The following is a 23,970-nucleotide window of genomic DNA, read 5'->3' on the forward strand; positions in this document are numbered from 1 at the left end:
CAACACCTTGAACGGTAAGCTGAAGGTAACACACCCGGCAAGGTGAGGAGGGGCCGAGCTCATGACCGAAATGACCCCCTCTGCTGCGCGGATGCACCCCTCTGGAGACCAGCCAAGCCAAAGGCAAAATCCCCAGAGGAGAGCTCTGTCCAGCTGCTTGGCCTGAGGAGGCTGGAGAGGGGGTGAAAATTTATGTAGGTCACTGCTCAGAGGAGCAGCAGCTTTTGTCTCCAGAGAGGATAGAATAAAAAGTGTCTTATTCTCAGCAGTGAAGCCAGACTGAATGGTCCCCATTCAGAAACCCCAAATGTCCTGGCCTGCTGTCAGGGCGCCTCCCCCGCCCCTTCCCCCTAACACTGCAAACAGCAGGTGGGAACCCAGGTCAGACAGGCTGAAGCGACCTTAGCTGATTACCCTGGAGGGCAGGGGGTAGGCAGTGGCCCCTGCTTAGCCTCTTACTCAGGTAAGCTCCAGAGCAACCTCACTTCCAGGGGTCGGACAAGCAGCCTGCCAACTTGTCGATAAGGAGAAACAGGATGGACCCTCAGCACCAGATGCTGACGTGAGGAGCCTGCACGCAGACCAGAGTGCTCACAGTAGGGTGCGGGCGCGAGGCTGTGGTGGCGTCTGGCAGCCCTGCAGGCAGAGGCCAGGCCCACACAGCTGGGCTGATTTTCCTTCGGCTCACTCACTCTTCAGCAGCCTTACGACTCAGGTGCACTTCCAGTCTGCGCCTCTAGGGCCACAGCTGTTCAGTTTCAGGGCTTGCTTCGAACAGGCTCTGTCTGTACCTGCAGTGTCCACGGTGAGCATCGTTAGCCTCACGTGACTACTTAAAGCTGATGAAGATGTAAATTCAGCCCCTCGGTTGTGTTACCAGCATGTTTCACTTGCTCAGCAGCTGAAGGTGGTTGATTCCCGACAGCCAGTGGAGGTTTCCAGGACACTCCTTCCAGTGCTGTACAAAGTTCTACTGAACTGGACTCGTCTGCTCAATTGTTTTCTCTTCAAATAAATCCACCTCAAGTGGCACAGGAGCCGTTCTCTGTAAGCAGGCTGTGGAGATCTGTCCTCAGGTGGGTTTCTAAAGAGCGGTCTTGTTTGCAGATGGGGTGGGGGCAGCTCCTCCTGAGCCCGTGGCCCCGGAGCCCACACCACCTCCCTGTCCTTCCTTCCTGGTCCCCTCCCTTCAAACCAGGACCCACACACTGTTTAATAGGAGAACATGGAAAAGTGAGACATAAAAATCCATTTTGTTTTCTTTCAGATGCAATTTCATTCCTGGCAAAAATGGCCAGGCTGAATACAAGTTCTGCCCACTATAAGCATTTCTGAGGATACTCTTATAAATACAACTTTAAAAGGAGCCTGGAAGTGGAAGGGGAACTTCAACAGCCAGCCTCCCCTCCATTCCTTAATCACTAGAATTATAGGAGGTGTTTGGGGAAGGACACAGATAACTCTGAGAGGGTTCCATTTTTCTTTTTTTAAAAAAAGCTTTTCAAAGGAAAAAAAAGGTCAAAACCAGCACCCAGATCTGAAAGACCTATGTAAACTGGCAGGAGAACCTGACTTCATTGGTGGCACACAGCAACTCACTCCAGTCTGGAAGACAGCACGCGGGGCTGGTGGGCTCTGGAAAATGCATAGCTTGGAGAAGAGAGCTGCCCCCACCCTGGGTCTGCCCAAAGCAGTGCGGCGGGGAGTACACCCAAGGGAGGGGCGGGCGGCAGTCCTAGCAAGGAGCCACCAGCCTCCGTTTCCGGATACATGCCCAGATCCACTCCGGGGAGACCTGCTGGGCCTCGGGGTTCCTGTCCCTGCCACCCAGCACGTGTGTGGCTGAGGCCACGTCAAATTCCTGCACCAGGTCCCCATCAAATGCCACAAAGTAGCGTCTGAGGCGGCTGAAGTCTGGCGTGGAGGGTGGCAGGTAGAGCCGCACTCCAGTGAAGATGTCCAGCAGCACCTGCAAACGCACAGCAGTCAGGGCTGGGCTGGGGCTCTGACCCCGCTCCGGAAGGAGCTGTGAGACGGAGACTAGCGGTTGGGACGTGGGGAGAGCCTTTACAGGAGAAAAGATAACGGCCTAAAGCCCCCATCCTGGGACTTCCCTGGGTGGTCCAGTGGCGAAGACACCGAGCTCCCAGTGCAAGAGGCCCAAGTTTGATCCCTGGTCAGGGAACTAGGTCCCACGTCCTACAAGTAAGGGCCCCGTGTGCCACAACTAAGGTTTGGTACAGCCAAGTAAAGATAAAAACCCCAAAACCCCCATCCTCCGGCCACTCCAGGTTATGCATGACTGACATGCCTTTCCATCCTTGCTGAGAGGAAAAGAAGGGCGAAGGGATGGGTCCCCATGAGGGACCTGGAAAAGGGGAAGCACACGTCTCAAGAGCCACCCAAGGACTGGTGGGCAGGGCCTGTGGGGCCCGGAGTGATGCTGCCTGACCCACAAGCAGTCCTGTGTGTGCGCCGAGGGGCTGGGAGCCCTGCTCGTGACTGATGGAATCCAGGGCTTCAGGTAGGGGAAACATGGCAAGGTCCTCTGGGTGACATGGTGACTGGGTTCAGGGCCTGGGTGTTGTGACCTCCATGCTGACTGCCAGGGGCGGGGGGTTGGGGTGGCACAGCCTCCCTGTTGTGACCAGATGCCGACACCTCTATCTGCCTCTGAGCCAGCAGTGCCTCCAGGGTGGAACCCAGTCACTGGCCTTGGTAAGTGCTCAAGAGCGGTTGTCAAACTGACAGCGGAGTAGGAGGGGAGAGGAGGAGGCCAGTCACTGAACCAGCGCTCTCCCGCTTCTCACTGGCTGGCCCTGTTCACAAACTCACACGGCTGCACTCCCACACCCAGGCTGGGCTTCCTCCCCTTTAATGTCAACTGGGATTTGGGACCAGCAGCTGGGTGGGTCCTTGCAGCCTCCCCGCTGTTCTATCTCCTGCCTGTGGGCACAGCTCTCCTTCCTCTCTGCTTGCTGGCTGGCCTCCTCTGCAAGGCAACAAGAGGGCACAGGGTGGAGCCAGCGGACTGCAGCCCTGCCTGAGGCCAGGATGCTGCAAGAGGGCGGGGCGGGGGGGGGGCAGGCAGTCAGCCCGACCACACCTTGCCCATTGCGCAGCGTCCAAGTGCAAAGAGCTGGGAATGCGAGGTGCTCGCCCTCACCTTGGCTTGGCACGGGGTCACATCAGGAGCCTTCCGCTTCACCCCCACTCTCACAGGGGAGGGCTTTGCAGCTGGTAGGTTGCCTGCAGGCGAAAGCTTGGGGTGAGAACCAAGAAGAGGGCAGAAGCGGTGATAATGGTCCCTGAAGTCAGGGGAGCTAAGAGAAGGGCAGGCCCCTCTGCTATCAGCATGGGTGAGACAGGAAGGGCTGTCCACTGAGCCCTGAGCTAAGGCGGCTCATCCTCAGCTCCCATGGGCTCTCGGGGACCCTGTCTGGCAGGTGTGCAGAGCAGGAGGGTAACCCACAGATCAGCGGCCGGCCGTCAGATGCATACACAGCAGGAACGCAGCCATCGACAGCGGCAGTAGATGGGGTCCCAGGACCTCAGGGCTGGGCGGGGAGACGGGGTCCCCGCCCACTCCTCAGTGCCCCAACCCCTCCCTCCCTCCTTACCGCCTCTGCTGGTGCAGCCGCCCGGCTTGCCCCCAGCCTTCTTGGCGCTGGCGGGAGGCTGCTTGGGGGAGGCTCTCGGGGCCTTGTGAGGCACAGCCGGCCCTGAGGTGCCCTCGTTCTCCCCGCTGCTGCCTCCTGCGGCGGAGCTCCCCTCATCCCCGGCCGTTATGGCGAAGGCCGCCCGCTCCTTGGACAGTTGGTACAGCTCCTGGGAAGGGGAGAATGCCATGCTATCCCTCCCTTCCCAGCCTCGGGGCTCAGGCAGTCTGTGTGGTCTGTTTTAGGTGCCCGGGCTGAGGAAAATGAGGGGAGGAGGACACACAGCAGGCCAAAGGAGCTGGCTTCCTCGGTGCTTCTCTAGCTCTGGCCCTGTTTCTGGAGTAATTTGCACAGATCACTGTTCTCTGTTCCCCAGTTCTTCTCAGCAATGTGGAGACAAGCCTGGGGGGCAAGTCCTCCCCAGGAGGCTGTGAGACAGGGCCCAGGGCTGCCCAGGGGGCCTGATGCAGGCGGAGCTCTGTCCTGGGGGATGTGCTGCTCTCCCTTTCTAGTAACTGCCCTCCTGGCCTCAGCTTGCTGGAGAAAGGGGAAGGGGAGGACGCAGGAGGTCAGGTGCCGGCAGAGTGGGCAAGAGGACACGCACGCAGCCCAGTCGCCTGCACCTTGAGTTGGGGGAGGTTCGTGGCAGACTTCCAGTCCTTATCATCACGGATTCGGGTGCAGCGAGGGAATCGGATGGAGATCCCGTCGGCTGTGTGAGCCTCAGATTTCGAGAATTCAGCCCCTGTGATCTCCCACACGGCAGCTTTCTGTCAGGAGAAGTCAGGTCACTCACTGGTTAAGTAGAAAACACCTTCCAATCAGGCGAAAGCAGTGTTGCTGCTGTTCAGGTGCTAAGCTGTGTCTGACTCTCTGTGACCCCACAGACTCCAGCCCGCCAGGCTCCTCTGTCCATGGGATTCTCCAGGCAAGAATACTGGAGAAGGTTGCCATTTCCTCCTCCAGGGGATCTTCCTGACCCAGGGACTGAACCTGTGTCCCTGCTTGACAGGCAGATTCTTTACCACTGAGCCTTACCTGAAAGCCCAGCTAAAAGCAACAGAGCACAATTAAAACCGAAACGGCAGTGGGTAACCACAGGGAGACAAGTTCTAGCCCCACTGCTGATGCTGCGTGGCCTAGGGAGTCCTGGTTCTTCCCTGGGCCTCAGCTCTCTGTCAGTGCAGGAAGGACTGGGCCAGGCCACGTCTCGAACAGACCCTCTGACTCAAGGAAGGAGAGGGCGTTCCTGTCTGCTGAGGATGGCCCCTCAGCATTGACTGGTCTTTTCCATGCCTGTCACCTGGCTCCCCATCCCCGGGTGGACTGTCACTGATGCTGAGATGACGTCTCTGTGGCAGTAGAGAATGTACAAGCTCATGTTGGGGGCTGGAGGACCCCAGGCCACGGGATAATACCTTTGGGTCTGGAACGATGAAGTCAGGGTAGTAGATCTTATTGATTTTCAGCCAGTTGGGTATCTTGCTGGGATCCTAGAGGAGAAAGATGCTGTCCTGGGCTGTTGCCAAAACAGGACTTAAACGTGCTCTTGGTCGCAGGCTTGTGAGAAGAGGTGACTTATCACAAAAGGCAGCCCCTCACCCCTGGCATCCTCCCTGCCCAGAGAGGCTGTGGCCTGGACGGCACAAAGGCCAGTTTCCACAGGGTAGGTCCTCAGAGGATTTGAGGGTCTAACACTGCTCCTATGCAAGCAGCAGCTCTTTTCTGTGGAGACAGACAAACGAGACCTACAGCTTCCCCCCCCACGCCCCACAACACTGCTCGTGTCAGGAATGACGGCTGGTCCAGAGGGCCCCCAGGGCCCCCCTCACCTTGCTGATCTTCACCATGTCCAGTTCGGTCTGCAGGCGGGCGAGCGTCGCATCGTCGTGGCCTCCTGCACACTTGGTGACGGTGCACCACTTCTGGCTGCTCGGGTCGTAGCAGCCCATGAGGAAGATGGACATCATGCCACCTGGGGGGAGGAGGCTCTGTGAGAGGCAGCCTGCGGAGGAAGGGCCCGGGCCTCGGCGTCGGAGCCCTGGTGATCTCCTGGACCCACACCAGCCGTGTGACGTTCACTGTTTTGAGTCCCAACTTCAGTGAATTCGGGACAATCACACTGAATGCTGGACTAAAAGGAGCTGAATAGCGTCTGGCGGCCAGAAACAGATGCCAAGACTACTCGTTCCTGAGACCCAGCTTCCCCTCCAGTTCAGAAATGGGCGACTTTCCCTGAGGAGAAAGCCACCAGGCCCTGGAGACACAGTGGCCGGGGTCTTTTTGGGCCAGCGAGCCCAGGGCACTCTCACCTGACCACTCCCTGCCTGGGTCTGCAGCGCTCCCTGTTCCTGCCTGAGGCGGCATGGGCAAGGTCAGGGCCCCTAAGCCAGAGCTCCGATGTCACGACTGGCCGTGCCAGCACGTCCAGCCAGGAAAAGGGCCGGCCTATGCCTTGAGTGGTGCCTTTCAAAGCAGCACCATCCCAGGGGCCAGGGGCCACCGACCTTTGCTCCCTTGCCCGTAGAAGGCCCCAAGCACCACCAGGTCGGCTGTGTCGGCCATGGCACCCTCGTTCAAATAGTCCTTCTTCACTTTCAGCCAGTGCCGCTTTCCAGGCTCATATGTGCCCTGAGGGGAAGCAAGCAAGAGAGAGACCACAAATGCGAATGGAGGCTCTGTGAGGGTGGGCTTTTTTACCTGCTCACAAGGCACCCTGGATCTGTCGCAGTGCCCTCCCACTCCACCAAGGCACTTCAGGAGACAAACACAAACCCAGCCTTTAGATCCAGAATCCTGCAAAGGCACCACCCCCTCAAGCACCTCAAACTGCCACAGCCACGTCCTGGTTAGGGCGGAAGAAAGCAAAGGATGTGACCATTTTACCTTCACGTCCTTCAGCACCAGCCCTTCCAGCCCCTCTCGGATCACCCTGTTGATCATGTCCACCAAGTCGGAAGCTTTCTGAGGGAGAACAGGAGAGACACTGAGATTGATGTGAGAAGAGGTGGTTCCTTTTCACACACTAGCAAAGTGCCTGCTAGAAGCACCCCGACTTGAATACAAGGAACAAAAGGGCCAGCGGAGCAGGGACCAACCAGAGAGCTGCTTCAGCTGCGACTCTGGGCACCCACCTGGGAAGGACCTTTCACGCCCTGCCCTCCCAGGTGGGGACTAGCACACGAACACTGGCAGAGCCTGTCTTACTGTGCTTTGCTTTACCGCATTTTGCAGATACTGTTTTTTCTTTTTTTTACCAAAATGTTGTTAGATGATGGTAAGCATTTTTTTAGTATTTTTAGTTTAGTTTTTTCAGTTAAGTAGTATTTTTAGTATTTTTACCTTAACTAAAAATGTTATTTTAGACATAATGCTATCACACACCTAATAGACTAGAGTGTTAATGTAACTTTCCTATGCACTGGGAATTCATAAGTTACGTGACTTATTTTCTTGTGATACTGCTTTACTGTGGTGGTCTAGAATCAAACCCACAATATCTCCAAGGTCTGCTCGTATCCACATCAGCCTTCCTCTTAAAAAAATAACTAAGACTCATCCTCCCAACCACATTGGACCCATGGGGGGTTCTGCTCTGCTTTCAAATCATGAGGACACTGCGAGGGTGTGATCCTCACTCACTGTGACTTGCTTCATTTCTGAGAACATGATCCGGTTGGGAATTTCCACCATGTTGTCATAAAGAAGCTTCCGCCGCTCACACAGAGGCCTGAGGGGGACAGAAGAGCTGAGGTCAGGCCAGGATGCTCCTCCAACCCCCCAGAGCTCTGAGGAGAGACGGGATAAGGATGGACTGGTTTCCTGAGAGGTCTGCCATGGCTCTGGGCCCTCGTGTCTATCAGTTCTGCCCGCCCAGGGTGACCAGGGCTCTGTCGGGACCAAAGACGGATGGTATGAGCTGTGGCAGAGTTACTTCACTGTTATAGGTCCTGTCTCTACCTCATCAGCCCAGACAGCCTGTGTAAACCCTGGTCCCCTTTGAAAAATAACCCTGACTCTCCTTTGCTGTATCCTGTCTCACTCCAGGCCCTAGGCGGGCTGTGCTTGGGTCAGAAGGCTGACAGGCCTCAGGACCTCAAGCCCAAACCCCAGCTCCTACCCTGGCAGTTCTGTCTCCTTCCATCTCCCTCCCCCTCCACACTCAGGGCTGGGGGCTGGTGTTGGGGTGGGGGCAGGGATGCTTCTCTAAGGGAAGAGGGGGCCAAAATGGTTTCTGGGACTCAAGAGGTCAAGACTGCAAGTTATCCCGAAGGTGGTCCTAACCACAGAGCCTGACAATCCCAAGCTTCTGGTTGGCAGCCTCTCCCAAGACTAAAGCCTCTGAACTGAAATTCATCTGCCTTATGCACCCGGAGGCGCTTTTGAAGAGAGAAACTGAAACCCTACAGCGCTTGTAGTCAGGTATCTCACAGTCCATTCTGCTGTGGGTGGCGGGGTTTCCTCTGTGACTTAAGCTTTCAGAGTCCAGATCTAGTCAGCACACTGGCTCTTCCTAACACTGAATGGGGAGCCGGCTGTGCAGTAATTGTGCTCCCTCTCGCTCCTTCCTGCTGCAGCTCCTAGGCCCAGAGGCACTTCCGCCAGCCCCTTGCCCTCTCTCCTTTTCAATCTCAAGCCCCCACCTCCCTACCCAGGAATCAAAACTAGATTCCTCACCTATCCATCAAGCTGACATCATTGAAGTAGATACAATCAAAAACAAACAGGCAGACATTAGCATCCTGGAAGGCAGCTTTCTGTAAGGGAAAATGAGGTAGTAGGTACATGAGGGACACACGGGAGAAGCAGTCCACTTTCACAGACCCTCTGAAGCGTGTGGAACATAATGCATGTTTGTGCTGTGAAGCCCCTGGGCCATAAAGGCACTTGGCAGACACGTCCTAAGTGGAGACTGACCCAGTTATAAGCCAGGTGCCACTATAACGTTTTTTTATGCAAAACACAAAAACAAAACACATCTAAACTTAGGGCTGAAGTCAGTACCAACTCGAAGATGAAGATAAGCTTGACCCCAAGTAAGCGACACATCCCTCTGCATCTGGATTGAAAGCACACACTCATGCACACACTCATTCTTGCTCACTGGGCCTGAGCAAGTACCTTGTGCACTCCCAGAGTCCCAAAGGGCAGTGGTCTGCCTGTCCTGTTGTCAATCAGGAGCACCTCAGAGTCCAAGATCATGCTGTGGCCCCCAGGGAAAGCCCGGGGGATGAAGTCCTTAAAGTGGGCCACCTGGAGGCAGAAGGGTCACTCAGAGGGAGCCAGGACATAGAAAGCAAAAGCCGGGCCCCCGAGGGAACATGGAGCACCAACACAGCCTAGCTGATGTGCAAAACAGACGCAGGTCTTGGCAGCTGGCCAGACAGGAACAATCAGCCATGTTTCAGGACCTCAGCCCAGACCCTGGAAGAGGTCAGCTCACATCGGGGTCAGTTTCTATTGGCTGCAGAGAATTTGTAGGAAAAAGGAAAAGATTGAAGGTGAAAATGAGGGGAAGAAGGGAGGCAGACAAACATGGAACAGACAGAGGGAAGGTGGGCGGGCAGGATTCGTGCAGGAGAACACACCAGTGGGAAAAAGGATGGAAAGAGAGAAACGGACTCCCTTAGAAGCAGCGAGAAAACATGAGGAGGGTCTTCACTAATGCTTGCGAGGAGGTCCTGCTCAGCTTTCAGAAACACTTGAAACTGATGGCCTGGCCTGACTGCCCAGGCAGGCGAGGCTGGGCAAGGGTGTATGCGTCCCCTCCCCCGGGACTCTGAGCAGACAGAAGGGGGAGCAGGCACAGGAGGGCCACCCACCCCCCAGCTACCGGAGTCAGCTGTCCCCACTGCTTTTCCCTGGACAACCCCCAAGGGCTCCCAGAGGCCCCAGGAGCTGAGAAGGGCCGAGGGGCGAGGTTCTCAATGCCCCCTGATTAAAGGCAGGAGCTGGGGTCTCAGAAGCTCCCATGGGATTATGTTCACATTTGAATGTAAGCCTCTGGAGGCACAGAACTTCCGTCCTTTTTTGAAATTTTTCATTAAATGCCGGATGCCCACTACCTTATACAGTGCCCAGCATAAACCCTTGATAAATATTTGTTGAACAGGGGACTTCCCTGGTAGTCCGGTGGCCAAGACTCTGTGCTTCCACTGCAGGGGGCACAGGTTTGCTCCCTGGTAGGGGAACTAACATACTGCATGCTGTGTGGCACAGACAGAACGTCAAAAAAAAAAAGTTGAACAAATTAATGACTGACTGCCTAACAGTTCCTTGTACCCGAGCCACGACATATCTCAGGGGGAGCACACAGGACCTAGAAAGGCAGAGGACAAGCATGCAAGTCGTCACCAGCTGAACTCGCTGTCCTGGCGTCACTGCCCCTAGGCTCCACGATGGCTGACCCCCGGCTACTCTCTTGTTCCTCCTGAACAGCCCCATATTATTGGAAGATTCCAGAAATGAATAAATCAATTCATTCTTCCATTCGACAAATACAAAACAGATTCTATTTTGCATGAGAGCTGGAATGGCAACGGAACACAGGCTTTGAGATTCTTAGAGACAGGTAGAAGAGCCCCAGCAGAAAGGAAGGGGTCTGTACCTTGTGTGGCAGGACGGGCTTGAGACTGCGGCTGAAGTAACTGAAGTGGTCCCCCTTTTTATGCACCTGGACTCGCTCCCCGTCATACTTGATCTCAGAGAACATGCCGTTCGGACACTTCTTCATGGCATACTCGATGGACTTGCAGGCCTCAGCCTTGGGGGCAGGGGAGGGGGAGACAAGCCTGGAGACTTAGGTGCTCTTCCCAGAGAGGCGGCTCGGCAGGGACAGCGCGAAGCCCGGGGCCCCTCAGCCAGAGTACACCCTCAGGGCAGGAGGCAGTGAAAAGGATGGGCAGCGTCATATTCTGATATATTGTTTTCACTTTATGAATGAGAAAACTGAAATTCGCAGAGGTTAAGTGCCTACTTTCTACTACACAGATAGTGAAGGGCAGGAATGAGATGTGAATCCAGACCCAACTCCAAAGCCTGGGTGGTTGACCAGTAAGCTGTGTAACCTATTGTTGCTGTTTAGTCACTAAGTTGTATCTGACTCTTTTGTGACCCCATGGACTGTAGCCTGCCAAGCTCCTCTGTCCATGGTGTTTCCCAGGCAAGAATACTGGAGTAGGTTGCCAATTCCTTCTCCAGGGGATCTTTCCGACCCAGGGATCAAACCTGCATCCCCTGCATTGGAAGGTGGATTCTTTACCACTGAGCCACCAGGGAAGCCCAGTATAAGCTATGCCATGCTTCAAATGAGACCGTGGAACAGATTCCAAGAAAAATTCTTATAAAAATCAGAAAGTCTACTAATGGAGGTAACTGGTCCTGTCCTTCAAGTGGAGATCTTACTATTTTGGTGCTGGCTATCCCAGCACAGAACCCTAGACCAGGACTTCAGGAAAACACCATAGCAAGCCTTGCTTCATAGAAAGCAGTGCACCCCACTGAAAGAATACAAAGGCTCTCAGAGCAGGCACAGCAGCAGGCGTGGACTGTCCTGTTGCACAGGAAACCCACACCAGGAAGGACATCCCATTCACCATGAAAGAAGCAGAGGCCCAAGGAGAGCTGGTCTTCATTCCTGAAGCTTCTTCTCTTTCCAGATAAAAAAGGAGACCTAAGGTACCCTCTCACAGGAAGGCTGGCTCTGTCACCAACTCTGAGTTACTTTGGGGCATGTCATAGAGACTCAGGAGTTACTGCACACATCCACCTGACTTCAGGAAAGAGGACCGATGAACCGCATAGGGCAGACACTTCAGATACCATTCACATAAGAAAACTAAGGATCAAGAGAGACTAAGGACCTCACCTAAGATTCCACAGCTGGCTGAGGGCAGAGATGGCTGAGTTCTCAGGTCTTTCCACTGGTCACACTATCTCTCCCTCTGCCATACTCCCCCAGGAGAAACACCCCCTGCAACTCTACTCTTCCTTCCCCCAAATCTTCCAGCCATCTTTCTTGCACAGCCTTCAGCATCATACCCTCTCAGATCTCACAGGGGAGGGTAGTAACCTCACACAGGAGCAGAAAGCAGGGCAAGAGCAACGTCCTTACCAGCATGGGCTGCACTGGGGTCATCAGAGAGGCCTGGACACTCAGAGCTCGTCTCTGGCCTGGCTCCTTCTCCACCTCCTGCTCGTTGCGGAGGACCCGCTCCACCACATCCTGCAGGTTGCGTGAGGCTTTGAAGGCTTCATAGGCATTGGGGTCTAGGGCATCTAACCTGCCGAGGCCGACAGGAGCAAGGAAACAAACACCACTGTTCTTGACCTTATCGCTCTGGATAGCAGCAATATGCTGCAACATATCATGTCTGGCAACAACAGGACATAACCGCTTCCCCATATATTGGGATCTAACAGCTTCCCCATATATTGGGACCCCATGAATCCCAATACATGGGGAAGTGGTGATGTCCTATTATCTAAAGACTGTCACAGGAGAAAGAGATCTTGGAAAACTCAGCTCTTTTGAGATATCATGCTACCTGGATGCTGCCCTAGCAAAGAGGGGGCTGGAGTGGGCAAGCAACTTTGAACATATTCCCTATGTTTGACTCTAACAACTCTGTGAAAAGGGTACTGTTATCTCCATTTAACATGAGAAAAGGGAGGCTGAGCTAGGTCAACTGACGGGTCCCACAGGAAGGAAGGCAGCACAATCAGGTCAAACCCAAGTCGGGGCTTCCAAGTCTCCGAGACCAGCTGACAACACAGGGAATGGGCAGCTTCCACCATCAGACGACTTGGTACTTACACGTGTTTTGCACCTGAGTTCATCTTCAGATCATGCTTGATCAGCCTGATGATGCACTTAAGGTCGTTGGCTGTACACCTAGAGTGATGAGGCACATTCAACTCACAAAGCTCTGGACTCCCAAACCTTCCTCCCCTAGTGATTCCATCTCCCCAGGCCCATCCCCAGTGGGCAGTGCCCCCACCTGGAGGCGATATCCTGCAGGGCCTGTTGCTGCTCATCCTCCTTGGTGAGCTTGGAGAGCCGCAGGAGGAATTCGTCCACCTCCTGGATGGTAAGCAGGCTCTTGGCAGCTGGAGGGAAAGACTTGCTCTGCTCAAAGAAGACTCTGATTGTCTCTGACACGTCACCCTGTCTCCAAAAACCAAAATACCATGCAGCAACCCCAAAGTGGCCATGTGTAACCCCCAAGCCCTCATGACTACAGGTGAATTAAGAGATTTCAATCACTGCTCCTGTCCGAAACTCACAAATATTGACTTCACTGTTTAGAGACTATATCCCACCCACAGCTCCTGGAAAGGGCACCTCCATCCTCCACAGGATCTGGCCCCCTGCCTCAGCTGAGAAGTGATATAAGAACTAATGCAGGGCCAAGCCAATGTGAGTCCTGTTAGAATCTGAACTACGAGACAGACACAGTCATCAGATTACGGGGGTGTTTGGACAGCAACTTTCTAGGTGTCAAGGCTGGAGTCATGAACAAACCAAAACTGAATGGCAAGCCCAAGTTATAATGGAAAAAAAAGCTAGGAAAACACAGGGCCCAGAGGGAATCCCCTGTTAGTGGCTAAGACGCCAAGCTTCTAACGCAGGGGTCACAGGTTCGATCCCTTTTAGGGAACCAGGACCCTATTAATACATGCCACATGGTGTGGCCAGATAAAGGTCTAGGACAAGAGCCCCTGGAGAGAGAGTGGGAAGTCAAAGATCCACCCTCGCAGTCTAGGTCTTTCTCTGAGGCTCAGCAGTAATGTAAGTCTAGTCTTCAGAACCTTGTGAAGCTAACAGCTGGAGCCTCCCGTTCAACTCCTCTCAGAATGAATGCTTGCTCACGTGGGTTTCAGTTTTCTGAAATAGTATGTGCTCCACCAGGAAAAAGTACGGGTGACGGGCTCAGCAGAACCCCCCTTGGAGCCCACCTGCCCTCCCCTTCCTCTGACCTGCTCCAGGTCTCGTGTCATGTCATCCACGCTGCAGTTAAAAATGCGGCTGAAAAGCTTCACGATCTGCTTATCATTCAAGTTGTAAACACTCTTAATGACACCCGGCAGCAGCAGCTTCACTGTTAGGTACACGTCACCGTGGAAACCATCTGGAGGAGACAGAAGAAAGAAACCTTTCTTGAGACATGGAGCTTAAACAAATAAATACATAAACTCAAAGAACCAAAAGAGCTGTCTGCATCGCTGGCCTCGCTGCACAGGCCCTCAGGGGAGGGTGTGCGTTCACCACAGCAGCCGAGGCCATGGCCTCCGGCAGCTGGGGGTCTGTGCGTCTGCCTCCCTGTAGCCCCTGGATGAACCCCTGCAGGGCAGAGCCATGACTTTCCCTGTCGTGTTCCCAGTGATGGGCACATCACAGATGTTCAACGATCATTTTTTAGACGAATGAAAAGGAACACAGTTGGGAGATTCTATTCCAAGCTGTGCAAGTGGCTCACAAAACCCAAATCAAACAGGAGAGTGAATTTTCCTTTTGGTCAAATGGGATAGGTTCTTCTGGCCTCCTAGGGGGCAGAGTAAGCAAGGAAGAAAGATGCCCATGTGTTTGGAACAGATCTGGCTACACACTGAATTTCAAGACAGCAATACAGCAGAGCATTAAACCAAGCACGAGGCCTGTGCAACTGTACAGTTCATGCCCATGAAGTTGGCCATGACTCTGAGCTCTTGAGAGAAGCCCATCCAGGATGCTCGAGGCCCACCTCCTGCTGAGCCTTTCTGAAGGAAGTCCTGGATGATCTGGGTTTTCGTGTTGTAGCTAGGATTTTCAGCCACCATGGCACACAACTTCCGAAACTCACGCAGCAGACAATCCTTGTGTTTCGGGTCACATTTGCTTGAGGACAGACTTGTCTTAGGGGTCTTAGGGGTCGGGCTGGAGTGGGCTTCCCCAGAGTTGTTGGGCTTGGCTGTTAGGGAGAGAAAAAGGGAGAGGTGATTCGTTTGGCCTTGACGAAAAGGAAGCAAGAGAAACTAATAGGCACTCTGCTGGTTCTCTACGTGTAGCTTCACTTAATCTCCCCAAAGAGCCCTTTGGGAATAGATATCATTGTATTATTTTGTGGGTGAAAAAACAGAGGTCAAGTGATTTCCTCAAATCTCACAGCTATTAAGAGTAAACAACTGCCTCACACTGAAGCAAAGGACCAGCTGATGTGTATTTCTTATATGAGTGCTTACTGAAGAACAAGGGCCATTTTCAAGCCAAGAGTGGTCAGGACGATCTCAGAGCAACTGTAAAGCTGAACCCAGAAAAGTTGGAATCAGGAAGGAAAAAGAAATCAAGGGACGCCTTAGTTACTCTGAAACTACTTCTACTGCAGATTGTTGGCACTGGAAGAAACCTTCAAGATGATCTAGTTCAACCTCTTCTTATCGGTGAGGAGACCAAGGCCTGAGGAGAGAAGCATTCCCAGTCGTTGCCACTAGCCCCCTGCCCCTCCCCACCACCCCCATCACCACTTTTTTTCTTTCTTCTTATAAAAACGAAAGGAGGCTTCCCCCGAGGCTCAGTGGTAAAGAATCTGCCTGCAATGCCGGAGACGTGGGTTCAATCCCTGGGTCAGAAGGGACTCCCTGGAGAAGGAAATGGCAACCCGCTCCAGTGTTCTTGTCTGGAAATCCCTGTGGACAGAGGAGCCCGGCAGGCTACAGTCCATGGGGTCACAAAGAGTTAAGACACGGAGCGACTAACAACAATAATGAAAAGTTCTAGGTTTGGAACTTCCCTGGTGGTCCTGTGGCTAAGGCTCCACGTTCCCAGTGCAGGGGCCCAGGTTTGATCCCTGGCCAGGGAACTAGATCCCACAGGCTGCAACTAAGACCAACACAGACAAATAAATAAATAAAAATTTTTAAAAAGGTGGGCAACAAGGAGGACTCTTCTCCAGACACCCCAAACAACTCTCAAGTGATCCTCTGTTACCTCCTTGTGACCATTTACAAAGTAAATTTCACCCTGAAAGCTTGCAGCAGACAGCCATTACCACGCTGTCGGCTGATGTAAGCGTCTTCTTGCCTGGGGTTTGTAAATTAGAAACCTATCCTCATCTCTGACCTGGCATTTAAAGAGAACTTCAAGGGACAAAATCTCCAAAGTGTCACTGTTCGGCAGCTTGGAAAAAATGGAACACCTGCCCTCCCCGAAATTCCCTCCCGAGAACTGGCTCTTCCAGAAATACACGGCCCTTACTGTCACCTGAACTCTTCTATATTTCTATCTTTGGCTGACCACTAGGCAAAAACCAAGCAAACCTCAGAGTTTAAAAATGATAAAAAATTGTAGAGTCAGGCACTGTTTTTGCAACTTTCTCTTCTTTATTCCTTGTGAGACACCGTGGGGTCCACAAGGCAGGTGCTGCCATTCCCACTTCACAGATGACGCCACAGAGGCCCAGACCAGGACCCAGGTCTTCTGACCTCAAGTCCAGGCTTCTTTTACTCATACAGAGCAACTTCCTGGAACAACTTCTGAGCTCCTAAGTTCTGACTTTATTTTCTTTAGCTGAGGCAGTCACAAGAATGTCTCCAAATAAAACAGGTAACAAGTTGGAGGCTAAAAAAGCACAGGTATTGAAGTGTAACTATTAGAAACTCCATAATGATGTTGAGCATTGGTTTTCTCATTCATAAAATGGGCCTAATAAAAGTACTCCCCACCGTTAAATGAAGAACAAATGAAACCGCACACGCAAAAGCCCCAGCCCAACGCTGTCTGCTACACAAGGACATGCAGGAAGGACATCTCCATCTCTACTTTCATCTCCAATTTGGGCAAGTAGAGGGATGCAACTTCTCACGATTCTTCCATTATCAAAAAGCAAGGAAGTGGGACTTCTCTGGTTTTCCAGTGGCTAAGAATCCATGCTCCCAATGCAGGGGGCTGAAGTTTGATCCCTTGTCAGGGAACTGGATCCCACAGGCTACAACTAAGAGTTCAAATGCCAAAACTAAAGATGCTGCATTCCGCAGCAAAGAGGAACGATCCCGTGTGCCACAACTAAGACCTGGTGCAGCCAGATAAATAAATAAATGTTAAAAAAACCAAAAACCCCAAAACAAGGAAGTAAATGGCAGGTTGTAATAACGTCTGATCCAGGTAAACTACTTCAAGGGGAAGAAGTCTTGAAAGAACAAACATCTTTTTGCTGCAACAGAGATTAAAATATACAAAAAAATGCGATACATGTGGGGCGCTGAGAATTAGCTGGCCATTACCTCTCTGCTCAGATGAAAGCAAATTACAGTTGACTCTTGAACAACATGGGTTTGAACTGCATGGGTCCACTTACACACAGAGTTTTTCAATAGCAAATAAGTACTATACAATCTGCAATTGATTGAACCCAGGGATGCAGAACTGAGGGCATGGTGGAACCATGCATAAAGTGGAACCTCAGATAAGAAGGCAGACTATAAATGACATCTGGCATTTCAACTGCGCAGGGGATTTGGAGCCCCTACTGCCTGGGATGTTTAATAGTCAACTGTATTAAGTAGGCTAGATGGCACAGAATGGTCACTCTTAACCGGAGTACCAAATCTTGGTCTCCCAGGATACCTAATTAAAAGGACTGCAACAGCTCACGTAGCCCTAACCTCTCTTACCTGAAAAGCCAGAAAACTTTCGGGGATTGGAATTGGTGACAAATGAGGCACCTTTCACTGGAGATGCTACTTGGCCAGTGGCTGTCAACTTAGCCTGGACAACAGCTTTCTTCTTTGGTGTGCTTGTTGCCTTGGAAGATAGATCTGTAGGACCCCAAAAAGAAGGGAAAATATCTTTCAGTGAAAAATCCCTGAGAAAGCTTTCAAAGACTATCAATTGCTCTTACAGCCTGGCTAGGTAAGTTACTACCATGGTATTAACCGAAAGGTGACCGTTGGCTGGCCGGTCTTCTTGACTGGAAGTACCAGGTATTAGGGTATTGGGGAGAGGGTGTTCTAGGGACAAAGGACCCAGTTATTCTTTACTTTTATTAGTAACTTAAATATTCATCAATACTCTCCACCCCTTATCTCATATATAACCTTCAGATTATTCAGAGGAAGTCAGAAATCATGTGTCAACAGATAAAATGTGAGGACCTCAGCTTATGGAATTAGCCTCAATTTAAAGATAAACAAGAAACTAAAATGAAGTTGGATAAACAGAGCATGTTGATCTGGTACATGCAGGAAAACTTGCAGCTGCTGAGTTATTTCAGCTGTGTGACAGTTTAACTCTCCCTTGTATTTTTCTTCCTCTGAATGAGCTGGGTCCAGAAGTAAAAAAGGGTGAAGCCAATGGCTAAGGCTGGGCAGGGCAGGAGGGAAGCTGGAAAAAAAAAATGTATTAGTTTTCTCCCTGAAGTCACTGTCCTCTCAAAGAAAAAGGACAGAGGTCCATTTTAGTCCCCCTATACTGACTAGAACTAAACTGAAGACATGAATATTACAATGACATTGAAGGTCAAGAAAGGTCTAATTGGATTTACCAGTGTCAGATTTCTAAAATATGCATACATTTGAACACACATGTATGTGCACATATATGTTTTTGTGTATATACAAACATGTATTTTCCAGTTCTGCCTGCTGAAAGGGCCCAGAAGCACCCAGGACACACAGCATCAACATTTTTGTCTCTATTGCCATTTCCCCCATGAGAGGAACAAGGACTCTTCAGAGAAACGGCTGATTTCACGGCTGAGATAGGTAATCCTAAGAGCGAGCATACTGTTAGGCCAGAAAGCAAGGGAGTACTTTAAAACAATTTTTAAAAAGTGATCTGGACATCAAGGACAAAAATTAGCTCAAAGGGGTTCCCAACTGACCAAATATGGGACAATGTAGCACCAAATTAATGAAGTACAGGACAATGATAAGCCATCAGGAAAAAGTAGTAATCTGAGTCCATACAGAAAATAAGTTGAGAGAGAAAAGGGAGTAGTGTAGGTACTCTTTTCTTCAAAAATGTCACTGTCATGAAAGAAAACAAAGACCTCAGAGATGTTCTGGATTAAAGGAGGCCAGACTCGACAACTCAGTGCAATACCTGATCTTGTATCAGGATTCCATACTGAAGGGAGAGAAAAGTTATAAATTATCTGATCAACTGACAAAACTAGAATACAGACGGTAGATTAAAGCATTATATCAAAGATAAATTTACTGGTTGATAGCTGTATTACAGTCATGATATCCTATTCTTAAGATATACACACTGAAGTATTTAAAGGCAAAGGACCATGACGCATGCCCAAATGGTTCTGGGGGGAAAAAGTCACTTGTGTGGAAGGAGAGAGTAACAGAGAGCGAAAGAGTGAACACAAACATGAACACAAGTGATAAAGCAGAGAGCAAAATGTTAACAGGTAAATCTGAAGGAATTCCCTGGAGGTCCAGAGGGTTAGGACTCTACACTCTCACTGCTGAGGACCTGGGTTTAATCCCTGGTCACGGAACTAAAATCCCACAAGCCTAACAGTACAGCCAGAAAAAAAAAAAAAAAGAAAAAAAAAGGTGAACATGAGCATTCTTTGTACTATGTACTATTTTTATTCTTGTAACATTCCTCAGTTTGAAGTTATTTCTGAACAATAAACTTAAAGAAAGACAGACAGGAAGAAAGAAATTGGGTTCTACTCTCATCTCGTTGCCTCTCAGAGCCAGTAAGATGAGAAAGCAGTATTCTCCACCCCACCTGCAATGTGCTGACTTATCTGCTCTTTCTCATTCTCTTCCAGCTCTTCCCAGCCTTCCAGCTCGGTGAGGTCCTCAATTTTTTTTGTGGTGGCCCGGGCCCGCTCCAGTTTCTCAAACATACATTTAATGTGGTACCACTCTTTCATATCGCCCCCGGACTCTGAAAAGGGGTTGGGCACCACTTTGCCGATTCGGCATACGCCCTTGACGATCTTTTCCTTGCATTTTTTGCAGCCGGCGGTGCCACGCTTGGCGTAGTCCACACAGAAGCGTTGTTCTGCCATCTCACAGGGACCACTGCAGAGTCCCACATGCGACCCTGGCAAGAAAACAAGGCAGGCGGCACGTGGTCTTAGGTTGCTTTCCCGAAAGGACGGAACAGGCTTTCTTCTCTGGAGGTGGTGATGTCCACGAAGAACTGTCTCTGACCACTGGCCAAAGTGTCTTATGTCAGGCCGGTGATGTTGTTCTCGGAATAGGCACAGTTCTTTTTTCCTGAGTGCACGAAGAGTTGGTGGGAAGAGGATCTTAAAAGCCAAAGTCATACAGCTGCATGGAAGGGGAAGGGGCAGAAAAGTGAGTTACAGAGGAGCGAGGCTTCTAATTTCCTCAAAGGCTGACATCCTAACACAATAATCCATGCTGACCAACCAAACATCTCCCAAAGTATGACGGATTTTTTTTTTTTTGGCTGCTGTCTGATCCCTGACCAGAAATCGTACTTCCGCCTCCTGCAGTGGAAGCTCGGAGTCTTAACTACAGGACCACCAGGGAAGACCAGGTATGAAAGATTTATTGCCTACAGGATGAACAATTCCAGTACAGAAAAATTCAGTCTGCAACAGGATGTTCAATTACATAATTGAAAATTTAGATATTATCTAATGTATATCTAGTAAATCACAATCAAGACAATTCAAGTAACATAAAACCCTTTCTCAGGCCACCAGCAAACCCTAAGCCTTAAAATGGATGGTGACCCTTTAGCATAGTAAGATTCTAAAGTTTCTTTTTAAACATCAAGAAAAACTACATCGGGAGTTCCCTGGTAGCCTAGTAGTTAGGACTCAGTGCTTTCATTGCCATGGCGAGGGTTCAAACCCTGGAGGAGGAACTGAGATATTGAAAGCCAAGTGGTGCAGTTTAAAAAAAAAAAAAAAGGCATTATTTTCAGGAAGCCTTTCATGTGAAATATAAACTATTTGTTATCCTCAGAAAATAATTAAGCCACTATATAGATCTGGGATTTAATCAGAAGCCCTATTTTGAGAGGCCATTAAATGGAGCCTAAAACCTAACCCCCTGGTTTCAAATCCTAGTTTACTGGTCATAAGACCTTGGGAATTTCCTTAATCTCTCAGTTCCTCAATTTCCTCAACTGTAAAGTGTGGATAATAATAGTACCTAACTCAGAGAGTTGTCATTCTAAGAATAAAAACCCTTATATAGTCAATGAAGCGATCATCCTTTAAGCAAAGGCTCCCTGTGTGCAACTAGCCGGGTTATAACTCAGCCACTTCAATCCGGAAATGCTGAAGTAACTGGACAGCAAGAATCAAACGAACTGCTCAATCAATCGACATTCAAGGACCATATCCACGTAGTATCTATCCCCCACTTTCTTTTATCCTTATTTTCTAAAGTATCCTCCCAGCTCCAGCTTTAACAGACTGGAAGTTATTTTCAGCCTGCACCAGGCTTTGTCGTCAAACTGCTTGCGGTTGATAATGAAAAGCAGGCTTTACTTGCTGAAGTGAAACGTGATGCAGAGAACAGCAGGTAACTGGGGATCAGAGACGCGAGCACAAGTGTGACCGCGCAGTTCTGGGACTATGTTATCTTTTGAGAATTTCCCTTAACTTCCCGGAGTCAGCTTCCTTATTCCTAAGACAGGGAAAATATCCACCTCAAGGGAAGGGGGGAAATGACACTGGGTCCGTGCATGGGCGAATGGGAGTGGGGGGTAGGGCTCTGAACTCCCTGGCAAATGTATTCAAAAGGTGCGCATTCAGCCTTGTACGTTTTGGGGAAGAAACAGTCAACGTTTTCATGAAACTTCACCAAGGGCTCTGTAACCCCTAGATGCTGAACCACAGAGTATGTGAAAGTAGAGCAGGCCCGTAAGAGGCGCTCAAGTCAAAAAATAAAAATAAAAAAATTAGGGTCCACCACCTTCCTGGAAAGCGGTTTATGAAAAGCCGCCCCCAGGACGCCAAGGAGCCGGGGGGGAAGGCACCTAGCCGCGCCCCTCCTCCGCAAGGTCCGGGAGGCGCTGGGCCACCAGGAGGCTCGGAACCGTTTGGGGAACCCCGCCTGGCTCACAGGCCCCTCGCGGCCGCCACTTAGCATTTCCTGAGGGAGCCGAGAAGGGAAACCGTTGAGGCCCGAACGCAGCCGGGCCGGGAGAGCCCCGCGGCCGCTGCTCCCGGAGGGGCCTCCCCTTTCGGGAGGGGGTACCGGCTACCCGCCGGGGCCGCGGGGAGGGCGAGGGGCGGCCAGAGCACAGCCCCGGGCTGGGCTGAAGGGGACGCGGCGGGAAGAGAAAGGCTCCCAAGCTCCGTCCGCAGCGCACCGACTCGGGCGGCGGCTGGGCGGACCCGGCCAGAGGAGCCCCGCGGGGGCGCCCTGCTTCCCCGGCGTGGGGCCGCGGGGGTCCCGGGAGCCAACCCCCGCGGGGCTCCCGGGGGGCCGCCACGTCACGGAGGGTGTGCCCCCGGGCTCTGCGAGCCGGCGGGCGGGGGAGGAGACCACGGGGCTGGCTCCCGGGCCGCGCCGAGCCCCGCACTTCGGCCGCCCCCGTTTCCCGCAGGCCGGCCCCGCCGCGCCGCCCCCTCACCTGCCTTCCGGGCTCCGGCGCCACCTCAGGCCTCGGACCAGGCGCCCACAGGCCGCGCGCAGCCACCACGGTTGTAGTGCCTGTCTCTTTAAATCCGGGTCCTCGAGCTGGCCGCAGCACGCAGGCGCAGAGGCCCAGGCCCCGCCCCCCCCCGCAGTCGCGCCACGCGTCCCAGCCCCTTGCCTGCCACGTGGAAGGTGGCCCGGGTGCGCTCAGAGTGAGGCTTGGTCCGTGGGGTTGGTTCGCGAAGTGCCACTGCGGCTGGAGAAAGCAGAGGTGCCGAGATGTGGGGGCGCCCTGAGGCGCATCCTGTTCTCAACTTCTGCGAATTTACCCCACCCCCTGCCGATCTACCCCATTGGCTCTTAGTGTTAGAGAGTATCTAGTCCTTAAAGGTCCTGGTTGAGAGACTATATTGTAATGAGCTTGGGGAAAGCAAAGATTCGTTCTGTTTTTCTGTATTCTCTCTGTCTGTGTCCCGCAAAGTGCCTAGCGCATGGTAAATATTTGGTAAATATTATTGAATTGAAAAGGGGCACTGGATAGATACAGTATTGAGGAGTCAGGGGTACAGTAAACCCTTGATGGTGTGTTAAGTGTATTTATTTTAAACCTCAGGTTAGCTTTTAAGGTCAACTTTCTGAGAGATTGGAACGGCTGTTTTTACAAAAGGATAGCGGACTCAGAGGAGGTGAGAGAACTTGTTCACGGTCTAGGAAAGGTAGAGCAACTGGGCATTGTTAGGTAAGCAAAGGTCAGACAGATCCTGGGGAAAATTCTGTGCTCTGTGAAAAGGATCCTGTCGTTAAGACTCCCGGCTTCCACAGCAGAGGGCGCAGGTTGGGTCCCTGGTGGGGAAATATGATCCCGCATGCCCTGGAGTGCAGCCAAAAAATTTTAAAAAAAGGTCATGCCCTTTGTTATGTAGAAGATGGAGAGCCATTAAGGGGCTTAAGAAGCAAGTGAGGGAATTAGCCAACCAGTGCTGGTTTGGGCAGAACGTGAAAATGGAATGACAGAGATCAGCATGGCACCATACAGGGCTGCATCATTGACTCAGTGGGCATGAGTTTGAGTAAATTCTGGGAGGTGGTGAGGGACAGGGAAGCCTGGGAAGTTACAATTCATGGGGCTGCAAAGAGTCAAAAGACTTAGTGACTGAACAATACAAGGGTCCCATAAAAATTCGTGAAGAGGTTCACATTTTAAGGAAAGTTTTCTGTTTTTGTTTTTTATTGTATCTATATCAAACCATGGAGAAGGAAATGGCAACCCACTCCAGTATTCTTGATTAATTCCCATGGACAGAGGAGCCTGGTGGGCTACAGTCCATGGGGTCCCTAAAGAGTCAAACATGATTTAGCGGCTAAACAACAGCAACATATCAAACCACTATGCTGTATACTTTAGACTTAACACAGTGACGTGTGTCAGTTACTTCACAGTAAAACTGGGGAGGAAGAAAGGTGCTGGTAGTGACCCATGTGAAAGATGAAAGTAAGTGCCCTGGACAAGCTCAGTTAGTTGGGATGGATGCATTGTTTGATAAGCATTTAAAATTTAAATTATCTTCTGGGTAAAGTGCTCATTTGTTTAAAGATGTAATATAGATGACTTGAATGAACAGATAGATAATGGTGCCATTAACTGAGATAGAAAATGAGAGAGCAGGAGGTATTTTGAGTAAGAGGATGAATTTTGTTTCAGTTGGTTGAGGCCAGCCATGAGGTCACTGTTTGAATTGGGCAA

At 51.3% G+C, this 23,970-nt stretch overlaps 1 protein-coding gene across 1 annotated transcript; it reads right to left on the bottom strand.

Moving 5' to 3' along the window:
- Nucleotides 1-1,247: 1,247 nt before the first annotated feature.
- Nucleotides 1,248-22,320, bottom strand: LIG3 (DNA ligase 3). The gene is made up of 20 exons (XM_052657264.1): nucleotides 22,222-22,320; nucleotides 19,384-19,934; nucleotides 17,307-17,450; nucleotides 14,402-14,608; nucleotides 13,638-13,789; nucleotides 12,659-12,825; nucleotides 12,475-12,552; nucleotides 11,773-11,941; nucleotides 10,267-10,422; nucleotides 8,781-8,912; nucleotides 8,337-8,416; nucleotides 7,302-7,389; nucleotides 6,546-6,623; nucleotides 6,167-6,290; nucleotides 5,492-5,634; nucleotides 5,078-5,152; nucleotides 4,283-4,429; nucleotides 3,621-3,828; nucleotides 3,167-3,249; nucleotides 1,248-1,969 (listed from the first exon to the last, which is right to left on the bottom strand). The coding sequence occupies exons 2-20, from the start codon at nucleotides 19,928-19,930 to the stop codon at nucleotides 1,736-1,738; spliced, it is 3,012 nt and encodes a 1,003-aa protein (XP_052513224.1). The 5' UTR covers nucleotides 19,931-19,934; nucleotides 22,222-22,320; the 3' UTR covers nucleotides 1,248-1,735.
- Nucleotides 22,321-23,970: the final 1,650 nt, after the last annotated feature.

This window comes from Budorcas taxicolor, chromosome 19, assembly GCF_023091745.1.
Source record: "Budorcas taxicolor isolate Tak-1 chromosome 19, Takin1.1, whole genome shotgun sequence".
Classification (NCBI taxonomy): Eukaryota; Metazoa; Chordata; class Mammalia; order Artiodactyla; family Bovidae; genus Budorcas; species Budorcas taxicolor.